The 15,937-nt window shown below is 39.0% G+C and overlaps 1 protein-coding gene across 1 annotated transcript; it reads left to right on the forward strand.

Annotated features, from left to right (window-relative positions):
- Nucleotides 1-608: 608 nt before the first annotated feature.
- Nucleotides 609-15,460, forward strand: ube2v2 (ubiquitin-conjugating enzyme E2 variant 2). The gene is made up of 5 exons (XM_036137778.1): nucleotides 609-629; nucleotides 3,005-3,137; nucleotides 9,889-10,037; nucleotides 10,156-10,281; nucleotides 14,570-15,460. Exons 1-5 carry the CDS (start codon nucleotides 609-611, stop codon nucleotides 14,714-14,716), a joined length of 576 nt encoding a protein of 191 aa, XP_035993671.1. The 3' UTR covers nucleotides 14,717-15,460.
- The last annotated feature ends 477 nt before the right edge of the window (nucleotides 15,461-15,937 follow it).

Consider the following 15,937-nt stretch of genomic DNA (forward strand, 5'->3'; position numbering starts at 1 on the left):
TACATTCAATCTAGCTCTATTGCATTTTCAATTACCACATGGGACCCAAATCTAACCCTTGAATAAGTTTCCAACCACAAAACCAAGGTTGTGTCTGCACACAGCCGTAGGAAACAAGTTTTAAATTAATTGTTTGCAACCACCAGACAAAAGATTTGATACCTTCCCTGCTGCCACTTTACAATAAAGCCCTCCTTATAGATGGCTAATAAATAGTTTATAGATGTTCATTAATCTGTAAACTATAACTCATCCGGAAGTGTTTCATGTGCATTGAGGAGGAGCAAAAGACGAAACTGACCTTTTCTCTGTTTCTTGCCAAACAGAGAGCCTAATCTCTCCAACTATATATTTCATTTAGAATCTCTTATATTGAACGTTTCAGAGTGAGCTACTACCTCGCTAGCACAAACCAGTCCATTTTGTCTCTCACTCGCACTTAATCAATACACGTGGTAACATGATGAAAAGGCGATAAGACGATTTGCTTTTCGCTGTTTAGTCAATCACTATGCTTTGTAAATAATACATTTTCAGCTATTCAACCAATCGCATTGCTGCTTTCTATGACCAGTCATTCTAAGCTGCTGGTGTGGGGCAGTGTGAGCATGAGGAGTGGAAAGCAGGATGTGAGTGGACCTGCAGGAGCCCTCTACATAACCAAAGCTGTGAAGAAAGGCCTTTCTGGACCTGGCCAGGTTCTAAGACTTATGATGGCGAGCTAAGGAGAAGAAGGCCTAATGGCCGTTTATTGCGCTGTTTTGTTTTTTCCTTTAATTATTTCTTGTAAATATTTGCACTGAGGTTACATGTCAATTGTTAAATCACTATTTGCGGTTCAACACATGGTACCATCAAAGGTTATCTCAGTCTCATGTCTCTCCCTCTAAGAATCCGTTCCTAGATCTCTACCAGTAGCCCAGTCCAATACCTTTATACTGCGGTGAACTTTATACTTGCTACACGTAATAAACACTTATGAGATGTAAAGTGTTTACAGGCTAATAATGTATCTGTGTTTATTTATTAGCCATCTATAAGGGGATCCTTATCGTAAAGTGGTGCCTGTTCCCCTTATATAAAAAAATAACAGAAGACACAATTTGACCCTTAAGATATTACTTTGAGAGCAAAAGGGGATTTTCCTTTTAAAGTCATGACTTTCAGACGTAAATCATAGTTTCTGATAGGCCCGTATCTTTCTTTTATCTTCTTTTTAAAGCACACATAACGCCGTCATGACAAAAACAACAAATTATAAAAATAATAATAATAAAGAATAGAGAAAAAGCTGCCAAAGTACAAAGACGCTTTATTAAAATCTTGAGAAAGCTTGAGGAGCGACTGATTCCGCCCACTCTGGAGGTTTCCAACCAACACGGCCTCCTTGGAAGCAAAGTATGCAGGACTATTGGTTTAAAACTTTTGCACGGCACTGCAGCCATGTGACAAGGCAGCTAGCTCTCTTAACAGGTGGTTTTACTAAGGACGTGTTTGCTCTTGTTTAATTTTTTTTTTTTAAAGCCCCTGATCATATCAGTAACCACATCCTGACTTTTACAGCGGGAAGAAACGGCGTGAATGATTAAAAGTTCACTTGACAAAATGATCACATCATATTTGGTGAGGTATACTTTTGTCGTGCAACACACAATGCAGCAGGAATTAAAAAAAAAAAAAAAACAACAAAAGATAATTTAGAGACTTTATAACATCAGTACCTTCACACCACATGTGTGGTTAAAAAAAAAGGAAGCTGAACATTTCAAATTAATGAAATGTTTTTACAGATACAAGCAAAGTGGTTGCAATTCTAAGTGAGTTTTCTTTAAAAGTAAAGTAAAAAAAACAATGTATAACCCTTGAGCTTTTGCCGATTTAGCCACGTTGCAACCAAAACTCCACCGGATTGGTTAAGAAACCATTAATAAACAAGCAGCGTCATGAAGAAGCAAGCGGATTCAATCATAAAAAACAATAACCCCAGCTATAAAGGAACAAAGTTCAATCCGTCATCTGACAATACGAGTACAGAGATAGGCGGACTCTGGAGGAGCTGCAGACGGGACAAATAATTGTCATCTACTCCACAAATCCGGCCTTTGTAGGATACGTTACACCCGAGCAGCTCCATTTCAGCGGCTGGAGCATGTTCATTTATTAGAGAGAAAAGACTCAAAAAGTGGTGTTTATTTACAGAGGTTCTTCTTCCAGTCCGACTGATCGTGAGTCGTTTTGGTAAGAAGAATTTAATCTTTGAGTGTGTGCAGGGGCGGTTCTAGACAGGGGTCAACAGGGGCCCATGCCCCTGTAGAAATGGTCCTGGCCCCTGTTATGGCCCCTGTACTAAAGACATAACATCAAATACACTTCTCATAATTATTTGCAATGGCAAAGAAACCATAACTGATTGGTTACTTTGACCAATTTTATTTTCTACCTATACAGTTTTACTCTTGGAAGGATTTAAAAATGAACATGTTTCTTGTTTATCTTTAGCCGTATTGAGCTGGGGGCAAAGTTTTCAACTGCTAGATCAAGGGGTCTGAAACCTGCAGTTCCAAAACCACAAGTGGCTCGCTTAATATTATTACACAGTTAAATATTGCCATTTTATAGTTTCATTTTTTTTGTTCTGTGCCCCTGTGAAAAAACACTGGCCCCACCTTGGCCCCCCTGGTAAATTTGGTCTCGAACCGCCACTGAGTGTGTGGATGTGCAAAGCTTTTGCAAGGGTTATTTCTTACAGTATTTACCCCCAGGCCAGGGGTGGGGGCCCGATTATAAATATGCCACGGTTTACATATGTCTTTATTTGTAAAAAATAAAAAATAAAAAAATCCACGAAGTTCACATTTATGCACAACTTTAATCCTCCACTGTGAAATCCCAGTAAAATATATGTAAGTTTTTGTAGTTGTGCATGATAAAAAAATAAAAAAAAAGGTGTATGTGAAAAGGTTGTATGTATGGCTATTTGTGCATAGCTGTGTGTTAAATGCAGGGCAGCAGCTTGCAGTGCGCTGATCGGCCGGTGCGCTGCTGCTGCTGCTGCGTCTCCCTCGGTGTTACCCGCTCGGATGTTCACACCTCTGCGTGCTTCTGGACTCGGCTGAAGAAGATGGCGGCCTCCTCAGGTTTGTGTGCTCTCTGAACACCCGAGTCGACACAAAGCGCAGCTCAAAAGCTCCCGCCTTTGCTGTGGTGTCGCCCGTAAAAACGAGGATTTTTTTTAACTAACGAGGGGCGATTGTGCGGCGGCTCTTAGTTAGAACTCGCCTCTTTCGTGTGCCATTCCGGCAGGGCGCTCGCCGCCGCGGGACGCATCTATGTCGTGGAGCTAACCTAGCTAAAGGGAGGCCAGGAAATAGCCTGTCCCGCGCGAGCTAGCGAAGAAGAACTCGTACCAAAAAAAACAAAACATAATAAATGTAGTGTAGTTTCATACACAATAAAGCTCTTTGGCAATATTAATTATTTATGGGGTTTATAATTAGTTGAGTTTTCAATATGGATCGCAAACAGCCGCGGAGTGTGATAGCATAGCTAATGTTTAGCTACTAGAATATTCGAGCAAGGCGGTCCGATATGCCCAGCTAACTGCTGACTTCATTCGGCTATCTTGCACCAAGCAGCAGAGACAAAAGCCAATATTTGCGAGTTGTTAATAAAAATTAATTTTCGGGGAAATATAAAAAAAAAAAAACCACAAGGAGAAAACGTTTGTTTCGTCTCCGTGACCACATGACGTGTGTCTGGACATGTTTGTTTTCATGACCGGGTCTGTTACAGGTTTTATTCGCTTTTAGCTCGCTCGTTGCTAACGCTTTCTGTTAATATTGTTAATTATTTATTTATTTTTTCGTTTTACTGGGCGTTATTGAAACGCTGCAACAGTCTCTCGTGAAATGCCGTGGCTTTGATTGGGCGGGGTCGCATCGAGAGACGCGTCTCGGGTCGCAGCAATGTTGTTGGCTAACGTGAACGGCATGCGTCCTCCCAGCAATTAGTCGGGACCCACGTCTGCTTTAGCGCTCGACAGGAAGCGTGGTCGCACATAATATATGAATGCCTGGCTATCAAAAGGAGCTTTGTTTCATTTATTTATTCGCGCATAGCTTTCCATATTTTTGTTATAAACGTTTCTTATCCCCCAGTCAAAGAATCCCGCATATTTGCAACTTGGTGAACGCAAAGTGAAAAAACTAGGAAGTGATTTCTTGAAACGAAACTGTTCCGAGGAAGAAAACAAAAGAAACAAAAAAGCTGGTGCGACCTGTCTAGTGAGTTTAACCTCGCCTTTAACTTGTCTGCATCTGTCCTGTTTTTTTCCTTTTGTCTTTTTTTTTTTTTTTTTGTCAGAGCGATGTGTTCAACAACATCTGAAATATTTGCGGCCAGACAGCAACGCTTTTCTTGATGACAGAAACACAAACATGGCTGTTAGCAGAGTTAAATGTCAGATAAGCTTTTTAAAACGATGACAGGATCTGTGTTAAAATACAGTCACGCGATTTTAAAAGCTGAAAAACGCTGGGGAAATTCATGTTCCTTGGTTAGGTAAAGCTTTTTAAAGTCAAGCAATAAAAATTTGGCAGCTCTTTTTATTTTTTTTTCCATCTTTTAACAGTCTTTAATGATTGCTTTGTAATAGTCCTTGTATTCAGCCAAAACGTCATAGTTGTTAATGTAGAATATATTTTCACTATTTAAAATGCAGTGCAAAAAAATCTTGTACCATTTAAAAAAATAAAAATAAAAAAAAAATCATGATTAGATATCAGCTCTGAAATTGGGCAAAAGAATAATAATAGAAAATGTTATGTAGACCTTGCAAGATGAAGAACCACAACAGTAAGCTACTCTTCTTGGTCTTTCTTTTTTATTTTTTTATCTTATGTTCGTTTTTTACAGGTATTTCAGCTGTGGTCTGGTAACATCAATGTATACCTAAAGTTAGGAAGTAAGGAAAAGGCTCAGTCGATCAGTAAAAGCATTGTATAATCCATCGATCCCACGCTGTTTTTGACAAGGGCGTTGTCAAAAACAGCACGTGTTTGGAATATACTACATAGAAATATTAACAGATTTGGCGAAACAAAAACAACAAGTGAAGAAAACTTTTTGTGAGTTCTTAGTTTTTTTTATGCATTTAATGAATAGTAATGTTATTATATAAACTTTTGTCCTGCCCATCAAAACATGACGGGGGTCAATTAGGCTGATTCCCGATTATTTGATGCATCTTTATGATGGACTCTAAATATAATTATATTTAAAAGCTTTGAAAGAATTGCCGGCTGTTTTACATTGGATTATTAAATGTAAATTTGAGATTTTAAGGCTTTGAATTAAAGTACGATGAAGTAAGGTTAGAAACAGCAAGCGTCTACCCTGATAGTGTTTTGATGGTCCTTTTTGAGGCTAAAATAACCACACAACGGGCATGATGGGCAAATATAAACAGATGTGGCGCCATCTACTGGCAGTATCACAGAACTATCATAATTCTGGTTTGCTTATTTTATAAATCACTTGTAAATAATGCCGGACTGAGCCTGACCCTCTGCAATGCCTCGCAGTAAAGCGGCAGCTCGGCGTGATCGACGACCAACGATAACGATACAGCCACTTTAAGAACCTCATATCAGAACATTTATTCACGTCAGTCAACTCTGCGGTCACATCTGAGCCTCGGCAGGTTTAGCGTCTGCTTCAGCGGACACCAATGTTCATATTGTATTCCCAGTGACATCCCAGTCTTTTTCCTCTTGGAATCATATTTTATTTTGCATTTCTTTTTCAATGGATCTTGGACCATTCTTCATTGTTTCGCTGGGAGATGCTAATAGCCATTAGCCGCTTCCTTGTTTTATCCCCTGCTGCGCATCCAGAGTGTTGTACTTCAATTATTATAAATAAACATTAAAGGCTTTATTTACTAACGAATTGAGCAAAAACACAGCATAAAATACCAAAAATAAAAACTAATGCGCCAGCAGGACGTGGTAATCTTTCATAAAAAACTTCAAATGCAACAAGAGTGAGCTACAGTCAAATAACGTGGCTATGCACCTTTAAGCCGTAATCGGCCAGCACTACTATCAAGTTTTCTTTTTGTTTGGTTTTTTTAGTGCAGGTATCGAGTTTAAAATTGTAGTGTCGTGACAACCCTAGTGGTTATCATTATTTATAAAGTTATTACTGATATTTAATGTTTCCATTTACAAAAAAATGAGACTCTTTGAACAATTCTAAGCTGCAAAGGATGTTTTTAGAAACTAGTTTGGGGAAACAGTCCTTCACTCTGGCTGCTGTTTGGGGTTTTAAGAGGAAATCCGTCAGATTCTGACTGATGAATGATTGACGGCGGAGGAAACAATGAATCGGTGATGTGGGGGAGGGATTTTTGCCTCCATTAAATGATTGTTTTTGCTTCCTTTTTAATGAATTGGTTTCATGATGTTCTTGTGAGTAAGCAAGCATTCTTCCTTCCTCCGCACCTCCAGTCAGGCGTTGTGAGCAGCTCGTCCTTCACCGTCAGGCTGCAGGTGCGGTGCCAACATATCATCTGTCTTACAAGAACCCCCTTCCCCCCTCCCCCCCGTTAGCCGAACCCTCCATTGAAAAGTTTAGCATTATGCTAACATGAAGTCAGCTGTTGCCGCGGCCCATGGAGGATGGCTGAGGGTCACCCTGACTCACCCGGTAAAAATCAGCGCTGTAGTTTCATGTGCTTTGAATCTTGTCGCCTTTCCACAGAGCTTTCAGTACAGCTGGATTTTAACTGCTGAGCAGCATCAGAGGTTTTAAAGTGAGCCGGTGCAGCATTTGATTTGAATCCACAGAGCAAATGCGGCGTACGCTTTGTCTCCGGAGTTCAAGTCATTTCTTGTATCGGTCGGTCTTGTTGTTACACGTTTAAAGCTCCAATGGAGCCGTCTCCTTTATTACTAATTAGACTAACATTGTGCAGCAAGAAAGCTGTGGAACATTTTCCTGGATGGGAAAGTAGTTGTTAAATCAGTAGAAATTTTTTTTTTTTTGTTTGTCAGTTTTTCTGTGTATTGTTTCATCTCAGTATAATAAATGGTATTTTAAAGTAATTCAGAAATCAGCCTAGTTGGGAAAACTGGACGAATTCCGATATTTCTTTTTTATTTTCTGAAGATTTGACGTGACAATATTGTTTTTAGCTGACTTAAAATGCATCACAAGTTTATCGTCATCTCAGTATCATGATCACAATAGTTTCCCCCCACTGGCCGCCAGGCGTTACAATTTTTTCTCCCTTTTTGTTTCTTGAAATGAAATTACCATACAGAAAATATTTTATAAACCTTTCCTTAAATCATCTTGTCTAGGTGTTGACCTAAATTTCAACTGCAACTAAATACAAGCTGCCGTTCAAGTTGACTCATTTTAGGATTAATAAAAACGTTCCTCTTCGGAATATTTTGTCAATGTGGTTTCTTAAATAACGTCTTGCCCTTAAGGGACTGATATAGTACAAAGTTTCATGAAAGCCCAAGGAGTGCATTGGCAAAAAAAATATATATATCCCCCCCAAAAAATGTAAAATCTTCATAAATTGCACATTTGAGTTAATAAAATCGATCTATGGTCCAGCCCTACACAGAAGCGTTGTTGGGAGCAACTTTGCGGTGCAGACAGACATGCTAAGCTAGCATTAGCACCACCCCCCCTCCTCTGTACTGAAACCTCCGCCGGGGTTAGTCAGTTTTCCGGGGGAAACCCTGCAGTATTCAGACCACACAGAATCGTCCTGAAAGGTGTTATTCAGACACCTGCATTCAGGCTCTCAGGGCCCCTGATACGTTTGTTTAATGCAACATAAACGTCTGAGAAGGTAAAGAGATGGTAACGTTGATAAGGAACTGCGGCTAAGTCGCTTTCTTTGCCAAAACATCACAAGGCAACAGTCATTTGAGATGGAAATGACGGATGTTTGTGTTGCTTTGGTTGCTGAGTAAACTACTCATTATCTAGAGTCTGTGTTTGCTCTGACCCTAAAGCAGAGAGACTTTAACACTTACATTTTTTTTTCTCTTGTTTATGATTATTTCTGGGTGTGATAATGCAGCTGTAAAACAGGGTGTTGCTAGTATTTTAAAGCAAGCACTAACTTATTATACAGTAGACATTTAAACCCGTCTTTAACGCTAAGTTTCCCAGACCGGCGCGGTTCGTGACAGAGGTCGGTCTAAAAGTGTCGGTTTGCAGTAAATACGCTCGTGGGCATCGCTGTTATTTGTTGTGCGTCTCTGACAGCAGGGAAGTACTGAAGGTGTCTCAGCAAGTCCTACAGGTTCTTTTTAAATTGCTTCTTAAACCTTTTGTGCTTCCTCTGACTAATTTAAACACCCTGACTCTGAAAGTGGCTAAGCTTAAGTTTCTGATTTCACATATTTTCATTCTCTTCATCTTATTTCTTTCTAGTAACTTGGGTATATTTTATAAATAAGTTTAGTAATGTGATAAAACCACAATGTATAGTTTATGTGGTCAGTATTTACTACAGCTGGTACAGTAAATGGTTAAAATACAAGGATGTGCCTGTTTTTAAATTCAGCGTATTGTAGATGTCATTGAAAGAGCCCATTGATACAAGACAAAACTGTTTTTTAAGAAGATGGCCGCTTATCAAACAATCACTAGTCGATGGATAAGATCAGTCAACCTCAGATTAACTCATTAATCAATAACTTTCATCACTAATTGGAGTGCATAGGGCTGAACGATTTAGTAAAATAATCTAATTGCGATTTTTTTTTTTCTCTTAATATTGTGATTTTATGCGATTTTTTTTTATTTTATTTATTTATTTATTTTTTTTCCAGTTTAATTTATCGTGTGTTTCAAAATTTATACAAGCAACAAATCAATTTGTTTCCTCGCCATGTGGATTAGTTGCTAAAAGACCCACAACATCTAAACTCGGAGCAGTAATGATTGCGTTCTGCCTACAATATATTTTAATCAAAATTGCAATTTTGACTTTTCTCCGCATTAACCACAAGCAACAAAAATTGCCTCTAAATAAAGATGTTTGTTAACAAGGACTATTTTAAATATGAACTTTTAATGTTTCTATTGATCAGAATATTATTCAAGAAAACAGCTTTTAATTTAATTAGACATCAATCCTTGTTGAAGATAAAGTGCAAAGTCCAACCAACGAGCAAGTCTATGTATTAAACTGATTGCCCAGTACTTAATGCTATGTATGATTATACAAACTCTAAAACAAGTAATACAATTAGAATATCTCACTGCTGCAACTGTCTTCCCTTCCATGTGGAGGCAAACCCACTTCAAACATTTTACTGACACCTAATGGACGAGTCTAATTCCCTCATTGTTACATAGCCAAAAATTGCAGACCTCTGCGATTTGAAAATTGCGTTATTTTAAATCGCGATTATATTGAAAATGCGATTAATTGTTCAGCCCTAGACCTGCATAAAGGAAGCCTTGTGTGTCCTGGAATCTGGTTGCGTTTCTTGGCTCTTTGGCCGCTTTGATGAATGAATGGACTCCCTTCTGAATGTCAGGGCTAAAGATAACCTCCCAGATGCACGCCCATGAAATAATCAATAAGACCCTTCGTCTCTCTGTGATTGGTGGCAATCCAACGAACATCCTCCACTTGAATCTAGATTTTGACACAAGCGCCCTGACTCCACTCTAGGTGTTTTTTGGGGGGGCATTCCTTCACGAGGGGTGCGTCGTTATTGATCGCACAATACCCCGCCGCGTGGCACAGGTTTCGCAAGAAATATCAGGCATCGGATCCGTTTTTGTTCTCTTATCTCAGAAGCGGACCTTGTTATAAAACTGATTGTGCGCCTTTTCGTCTCCCCTCAGGAGTTAAAGTTCCACGCAATTTTCGCTTGTTGGAGGAGCTTGAAGAAGGCCAGAAGGGTGAAGGTGACGGCACAGTCAGCTGGGGCCTCGAGGATGACGAAGACATGACTCTCACACGGTGGACAGGCATGATCATTGGACCAGCCAGAGTAAGGCGCAGCTCACCTCCCGGTCCTGATGCGTTAAAAAAAAAAAAAAAAAAAGACGGCCTGGTTAAGCCTGTCTGCAGGGGTCTGCTCTAACCCACGTTTCTTTTTGTCTCCTCAGACCAACTACGAGAACAGAATATACAGCCTGAAGGTGGAGTGTGGACCTAGGTACCCAGAGACGGCGCCGACTGTTAGATTTGTAACAAAAATTAGCATGAATGGGATAAATAATTCCAATGGGACGGTAAGTTTCATCAACGTTAGGCATTGATAATTAACACAATAGCAGGGTTTTCGCAAAAAGAAATGTAACTTTTTACAGCCTAAATGTATTCACATTTATATTAATGTTTTTTTGTTTGTTTTTGCTTTCAATTAGATGCTAAATAAGAGAAAAACTAAAATATATGTATAACGCATATAATAGGTGAGATAAGGCACAATGGTAGTTCAATAAATGTCCTCGTTGCAGGAACGTTCTCTGCTGTCGCTAAACTCCTGCCGCTGCTTTGAAACCTAATTAAAACATTTCTGGTCCATCATCATGGTATTTTAAATACAATTTAATGCAGTAAAATCAGAGCTGGATGCTTGCCATCCTTATGATGAACCAAATGCGATGTTTGGTATGTATTAAATACCAAAAGGCGTCTTGGCTTTTAGACCAGAAACAGTTTGGAGCAACTGTGGAGAGCAGGAGCAGCGAAGCATGGCTCCCAATCAGCATGCAGCTCTTTCCCCCCCGTCCTGCGTGGCTCGCAGCAGCTTGGCCGATCTGTCATGGTTCCCACTTTAACTGCACTGTGTCGGGTATTTTATGTTGAAAAATCTTTTATTTAAAAAAAAAAGAGACAAATTTCTGCCTGGATCAGTCGTCTAAACTCTGTTTATTGCAGTTAACGCAGCTGTTCCACTAGGGGGCGCTCAGTTAAACCAGACAGCTCCGTCCCTTCATAATAACAGCCAGTCTCCTCCCACTGAGGTCTACCCATTTGTGTTAGAACAAATTTTGCCAGATTGAGTCAATATTAAGGTCACTGTAAGGCGGGCTTGTAATTAATTGCATTAATCTATTATTATCTGTGTGGGAGGAAGTGTTCAGATTGACTGCCAGAAGCTTGAAGCCGAGTAAGATATTCATGCAATCAGTTAAGAAATTAGAATATCTGAATATGAGAAATGTTAACTTTTGTTTAGCTTTACGTTATGAGGTATTTGATTTATAAAACGTGAGGACATTTTGCGGTGCTGCTGGATCTTATTCTGGCTGTTCTTGGATTTTTCCACCCCTACTTTAGAGGTTAAAGGTAAAATGTGTCATGTGATCTAATTGCTTTTATTTAAAACAGGAAAGCAGCGATTACTCCTACTGCTGCTAAGATATGCTGAATGTTACAGTTAGGCTATTTTTACTTAAACCATTTGATAATTTTGGTTTTGAAACAAAGACTTCAGCAAAAATACAACTGACACCTACTAAGTTTACTAGTAGTTAATAAATGCTGTTGTTGCACTGATGATTATACCATCGCCGTTCTTTGAGGCTGAATCCTATTTTTATCCCTTTGCAGTTCAGTCAAATAATCAAAATATTTAAATGAGTAGTGGGATACTTCTTCCTGAAGCATAATCAGGTTTTAGTCATTTCTGTTCCATACAAAGATGCGGCTCAATCTGCTCATATTTTTAGTTAAAGCAGTCGTCAGAACCGTCTTATGCTTGTTATGGTAAAAAAAACAAAAAAAACAATTATTAAATCTACCTTTTATTGGCAAAATCCATTTAAATGTTTTAAAGCTTATTTAATGTGTTACAAAGTTTCTAGCCAAAAAAAAACAGTTGGTATACATAGTTGTTCCAAAAATGGCAAATTAAATACTTTATACTTGAGGAAATGTTGGAGTGCATCGATGACTTATCAGACTACAAATATACAACCTCAAAACTTTATACACTATTTTGATCATGATAATGTATTAGATTACATCACAACTATACATGTGAAATTCTTGGTGTTCTTGCAGCACTATATATTTTAAAACTAGTATTTTTTTTTCTTGATAAAGAAAATCATTGGTATTGACACATTTTATCAGTTGTTATGGTATAATATATACATTTTTCATATTTGTTAATATTAATTGAAGAGGATTGACACATAGTTGATCAGGAATAAGATATTACAGAGGTTAGTATAATTAGTAAAAATGTTAACTGAGAAAATATTTAGGATTCTCAGGGGATTTTTTAAGCGCAGCTCCGAGCCCTTTGATTTCCTGGGTGTTTATTTTCCAGGGTAAATGTGTTTTCGTCCGCCACAAAACAAGTTAGACTTCCTATGACTTAGTCAGGCTATCTGCTTAGGTAGCCTTCCTGCAGCAAGATGCACAGCTCATTATTTGTTGCTTTAGTTTTAAGAGTCTTGCCTTTTATAAGTGGTGCTTCTTTTGAGTAGCTAAACCCCAAATCATCTTTTTTTTTTGCAGATAAACGATATAAACTGGGCCTTTGGGGTACTGTCTTTGTTACTGTGCAAATCTTGGCATTCAATTCGATTTAAAATAGTTTATACTGCAGTATTTGGCCTAAACCGTCTTAGTACTGACCTCTGTGGGTTGAAACGTGTTTTCAGCTCGTATGACTTATTTAGTACATTTACTGGCTGTGTGGCAGCTAGCCACTCGCCAAACGGAGAATTTACTCGCGTTTGGCATCTGGTGAGTGTTAATTTCGGACCCTGGTTACACGTCTAACCTTACAGCCCGGTGTTACAACAACGTCTCACTCAGACACGTCTCAGTGACGGGTCAGGAGTTAGAAATGCGAGTATTGACAGTTTAGGCCACATGTTGCAGAATTAAACAATTTTAATGAAAAATGTCATAATTTGCACAGTAACAGAGACCTGTTACCCCAAAGGCCCAGTTTATATAGTGTCCTGCAGGCATGAATGTGTCATTAAAGCAGCTTTGAGCGACTAAATCATGCAACACAATAAATCCTATTTAAAAAGGACTGACTTTCGGGACTCGGTCCTCGCACACCCTGAAGACCGTTTTGCATGCTTGGCTTTCTCAGTAAGTGTGGTGAACCAGTGCAGCCAGCTGACCGACTCAATCTGCTGTCACTCCCTGTTCAGATTGTTGTCTGCGTGTCTGTCCCCAAAAAAAATGTCCCCAGGGTAAGACGCGGGGACAATAAATGATTCTTAATAACGTTTAGCGTCACTTCATTGAATGTCAGCCGATGACGCCGCTAACGTTGCGTCACCGCTCAGAAGCGGCATCCATCCTCTCCCATCGCTTCAGGCATCGCCGAGTCAGCGCCTTGAGCCAGCGGCTCGATCTGATAAGGTTCTGCCCCCGCCGGGCTCCACAAAGCCTCCCTCGCCCCTCCGGTGACGAGGGCGGTCAACAATCGGCCCCAAACCGCCAGTGTCGCCATGGTCACGCTCAATGTTTGAACATGTCAGATTAAACTACCCCTGGTCCGGATCACACCCCTCCGCTCGTCTCCACACTTAGTGGAACATGTCAAAATTAGTCTGGGGTCTGGGTTAGTTACACTTTAAACAAAAATGTTTTTTATGTAAATGTTTTTTTTGTTCATTATCTCCAAAAGAAAGATGTCCTGTTGCTTTGTTTTAGTCATTACTGGACAGCAGGTACAGCAGCCATGTTACTCTATGCCAGGGGTGTCAAACTCATTTTGGTTTAGGGGCCGCATACAGCTTAATCTGATCTCAAGAGGGCCACACGAGTAAACTCATTGCAAGATTAAATAGAACTAATAAATGTGGACTTGTTGATTTTTATATTAAATTAATTTCACTTTTACACAATATATTATGAATAACCTCAGTGTTTGTAAGAAAAGTATGTGCAATTTCAACAATACTTTTACTCAGTTAAACATTTACTTGTGCATTATGCATAAGAACTGATCACAGTGATTGTACAATGTTGAAAAACATTTATTCACATTTTTTGGAACTTAAAAACACTGTTCTGCATGACAAAATACATCAAACAGATAAAAATTAAGAAATTATTTAAATTTTTCCACACCTGAAGCTTAATCTGCTAATTAAAACACAGCGCCCCCTGTGGACAACATATGAACTGCATATTTTCAATTAAACAAAATACATGTTTTTTTTTCAATAATTGTTTTATCATTCTCTTCCTTTTATCTTGTCCACTTGTGAAAGTCAAATCTGATGAGCTCTTTGTGGCATCTTATTGCCACATTGCCAGACAGGACACTGGGAAAATTTTTTTTTTTTTTTTTTTTTTTTTTTAATAATGATAATGCATTTAGCCACAGGGCCGGACTAAATTGTTCGGCGGGCCGGATACGGCCCGCGGGCCGTATGTTTGACACCCCTGCTCTATGCTCTAACAGAAGCCTTTAGCAGATCTGAAGCTCTAATACGTTCTGTTTAAACCTCGGTTATGCAGCTGATGTCTTACCAAACTAACTGATTTGTTGCTTTTTTTTTTTGTCCCCCTCCCCTTTGTTTTGTCTCCTAGGTGGATTCACGTAGCATACCAATATTAGCAAAATGGCAGAATTCTTATAGCATTAAAATTGTTCTTCAAGAGTTAAGGCGTCTAATGATGTCCAAAGAAAATATGAAGCTTCCACAACCACCAGAAGGACAAACCTACAGCACTTAATCGTAATGGATTGTTTCGCCCCTCTGTCTTAAACCTTCCTCTCTTTAGAAATATTGTGTAAAGTCATCAAGAGGCTCACTTCGCACATCAACAGTATCGTCCTCGAGATCAAGATTGGACTTTCTTATTGCCTAGCTCATTTTAAAAGAGAAAATTTTCCCAGCAGGCGAGCACCGAGTAGATAGTCATGACTACAAGACCACAGATGTCTGCTATTATTATTAGTTTGACGATTAAGTTTATGTTTGACCTGTTCCAGCTTGAGTAGGCTTGAAGAGGGAAGCATGACGCCTCACAGGTTGTAACCAGATTTCCAATAGTTTTCTGTTTTTTTTTTTTTTAAATGATGAATCACTGAAGTCAAAGCAACACGGGTGTCCAAAAGGCATGTTCTGTAACGTAATACCTAGTCAAAGAGAAGCCAAGTATTTGAGTTGTTAGCAGGTTCCTGGAAATCTCCGCGTTGCTGAACCTGTGACTGTAGTCTAAACGTAGTGTCACACGGTGATTTTTCGTTCTTTTTTTTTTCTTCTTCTTCCTTTTTTTTAATAAATATATGAATCTATATCTGTATTTGACACACAACCAATGTTTCTGTTCTGCAGCTCTTTGACATGTAACAGACGTTGAAGCCTGTTCTGTTCTGCAACCCTTGCATTTAACTTCTAGTGAAAATGGCAGGTGTACGAACTTGTGATTTTTCTGAAATTAAAATCACTGTCTGCTAAAAAGAGAGGAAAAAGATGCATTGTTTTTGAAGTTTTTGACCACTTTCATGGGCATTTGCGAGTTCTTCCACACGAGGGCCTTCAGTGAACACAGTGCACTAAATTGGGCCGTTTAGGAGAAAACTAGTGATATTCACTCTGAATTGAGAACATGCGGCATACACACTGCTGCTTTTTAAATCTAATTTATCCACCAATTGCACGTACCTCTGTTCCTCTCAGTTAATATATTTGAGACTGATCTCTTGTAGTTTGGTAACCTTGCAGTGTTGGGAAGCAGCTACTCCTAATTGGTCATGATAGGAGAGGATACGGTTTCCTCTGAGAATGTGTCCTTGTTTCTTTTTAAACCAGTTTAGTATTCAAAATAAACAAGAAGGCAATTAAATGTGTACAGATAAGGCTTAATAAATTGGAGTATCATTGGGAATGTAATTTCAGTAATGGTAGCTAACCCAATATTCAGTGTCTCAGAAAATTACATGAGACCAAT

This window comes from Fundulus heteroclitus, chromosome 6, assembly GCF_011125445.2.
Source record: "Fundulus heteroclitus isolate FHET01 chromosome 6, MU-UCD_Fhet_4.1, whole genome shotgun sequence".
NCBI lineage: Eukaryota > Metazoa > Chordata > Actinopteri > Cyprinodontiformes > Fundulidae > Fundulus > Fundulus heteroclitus.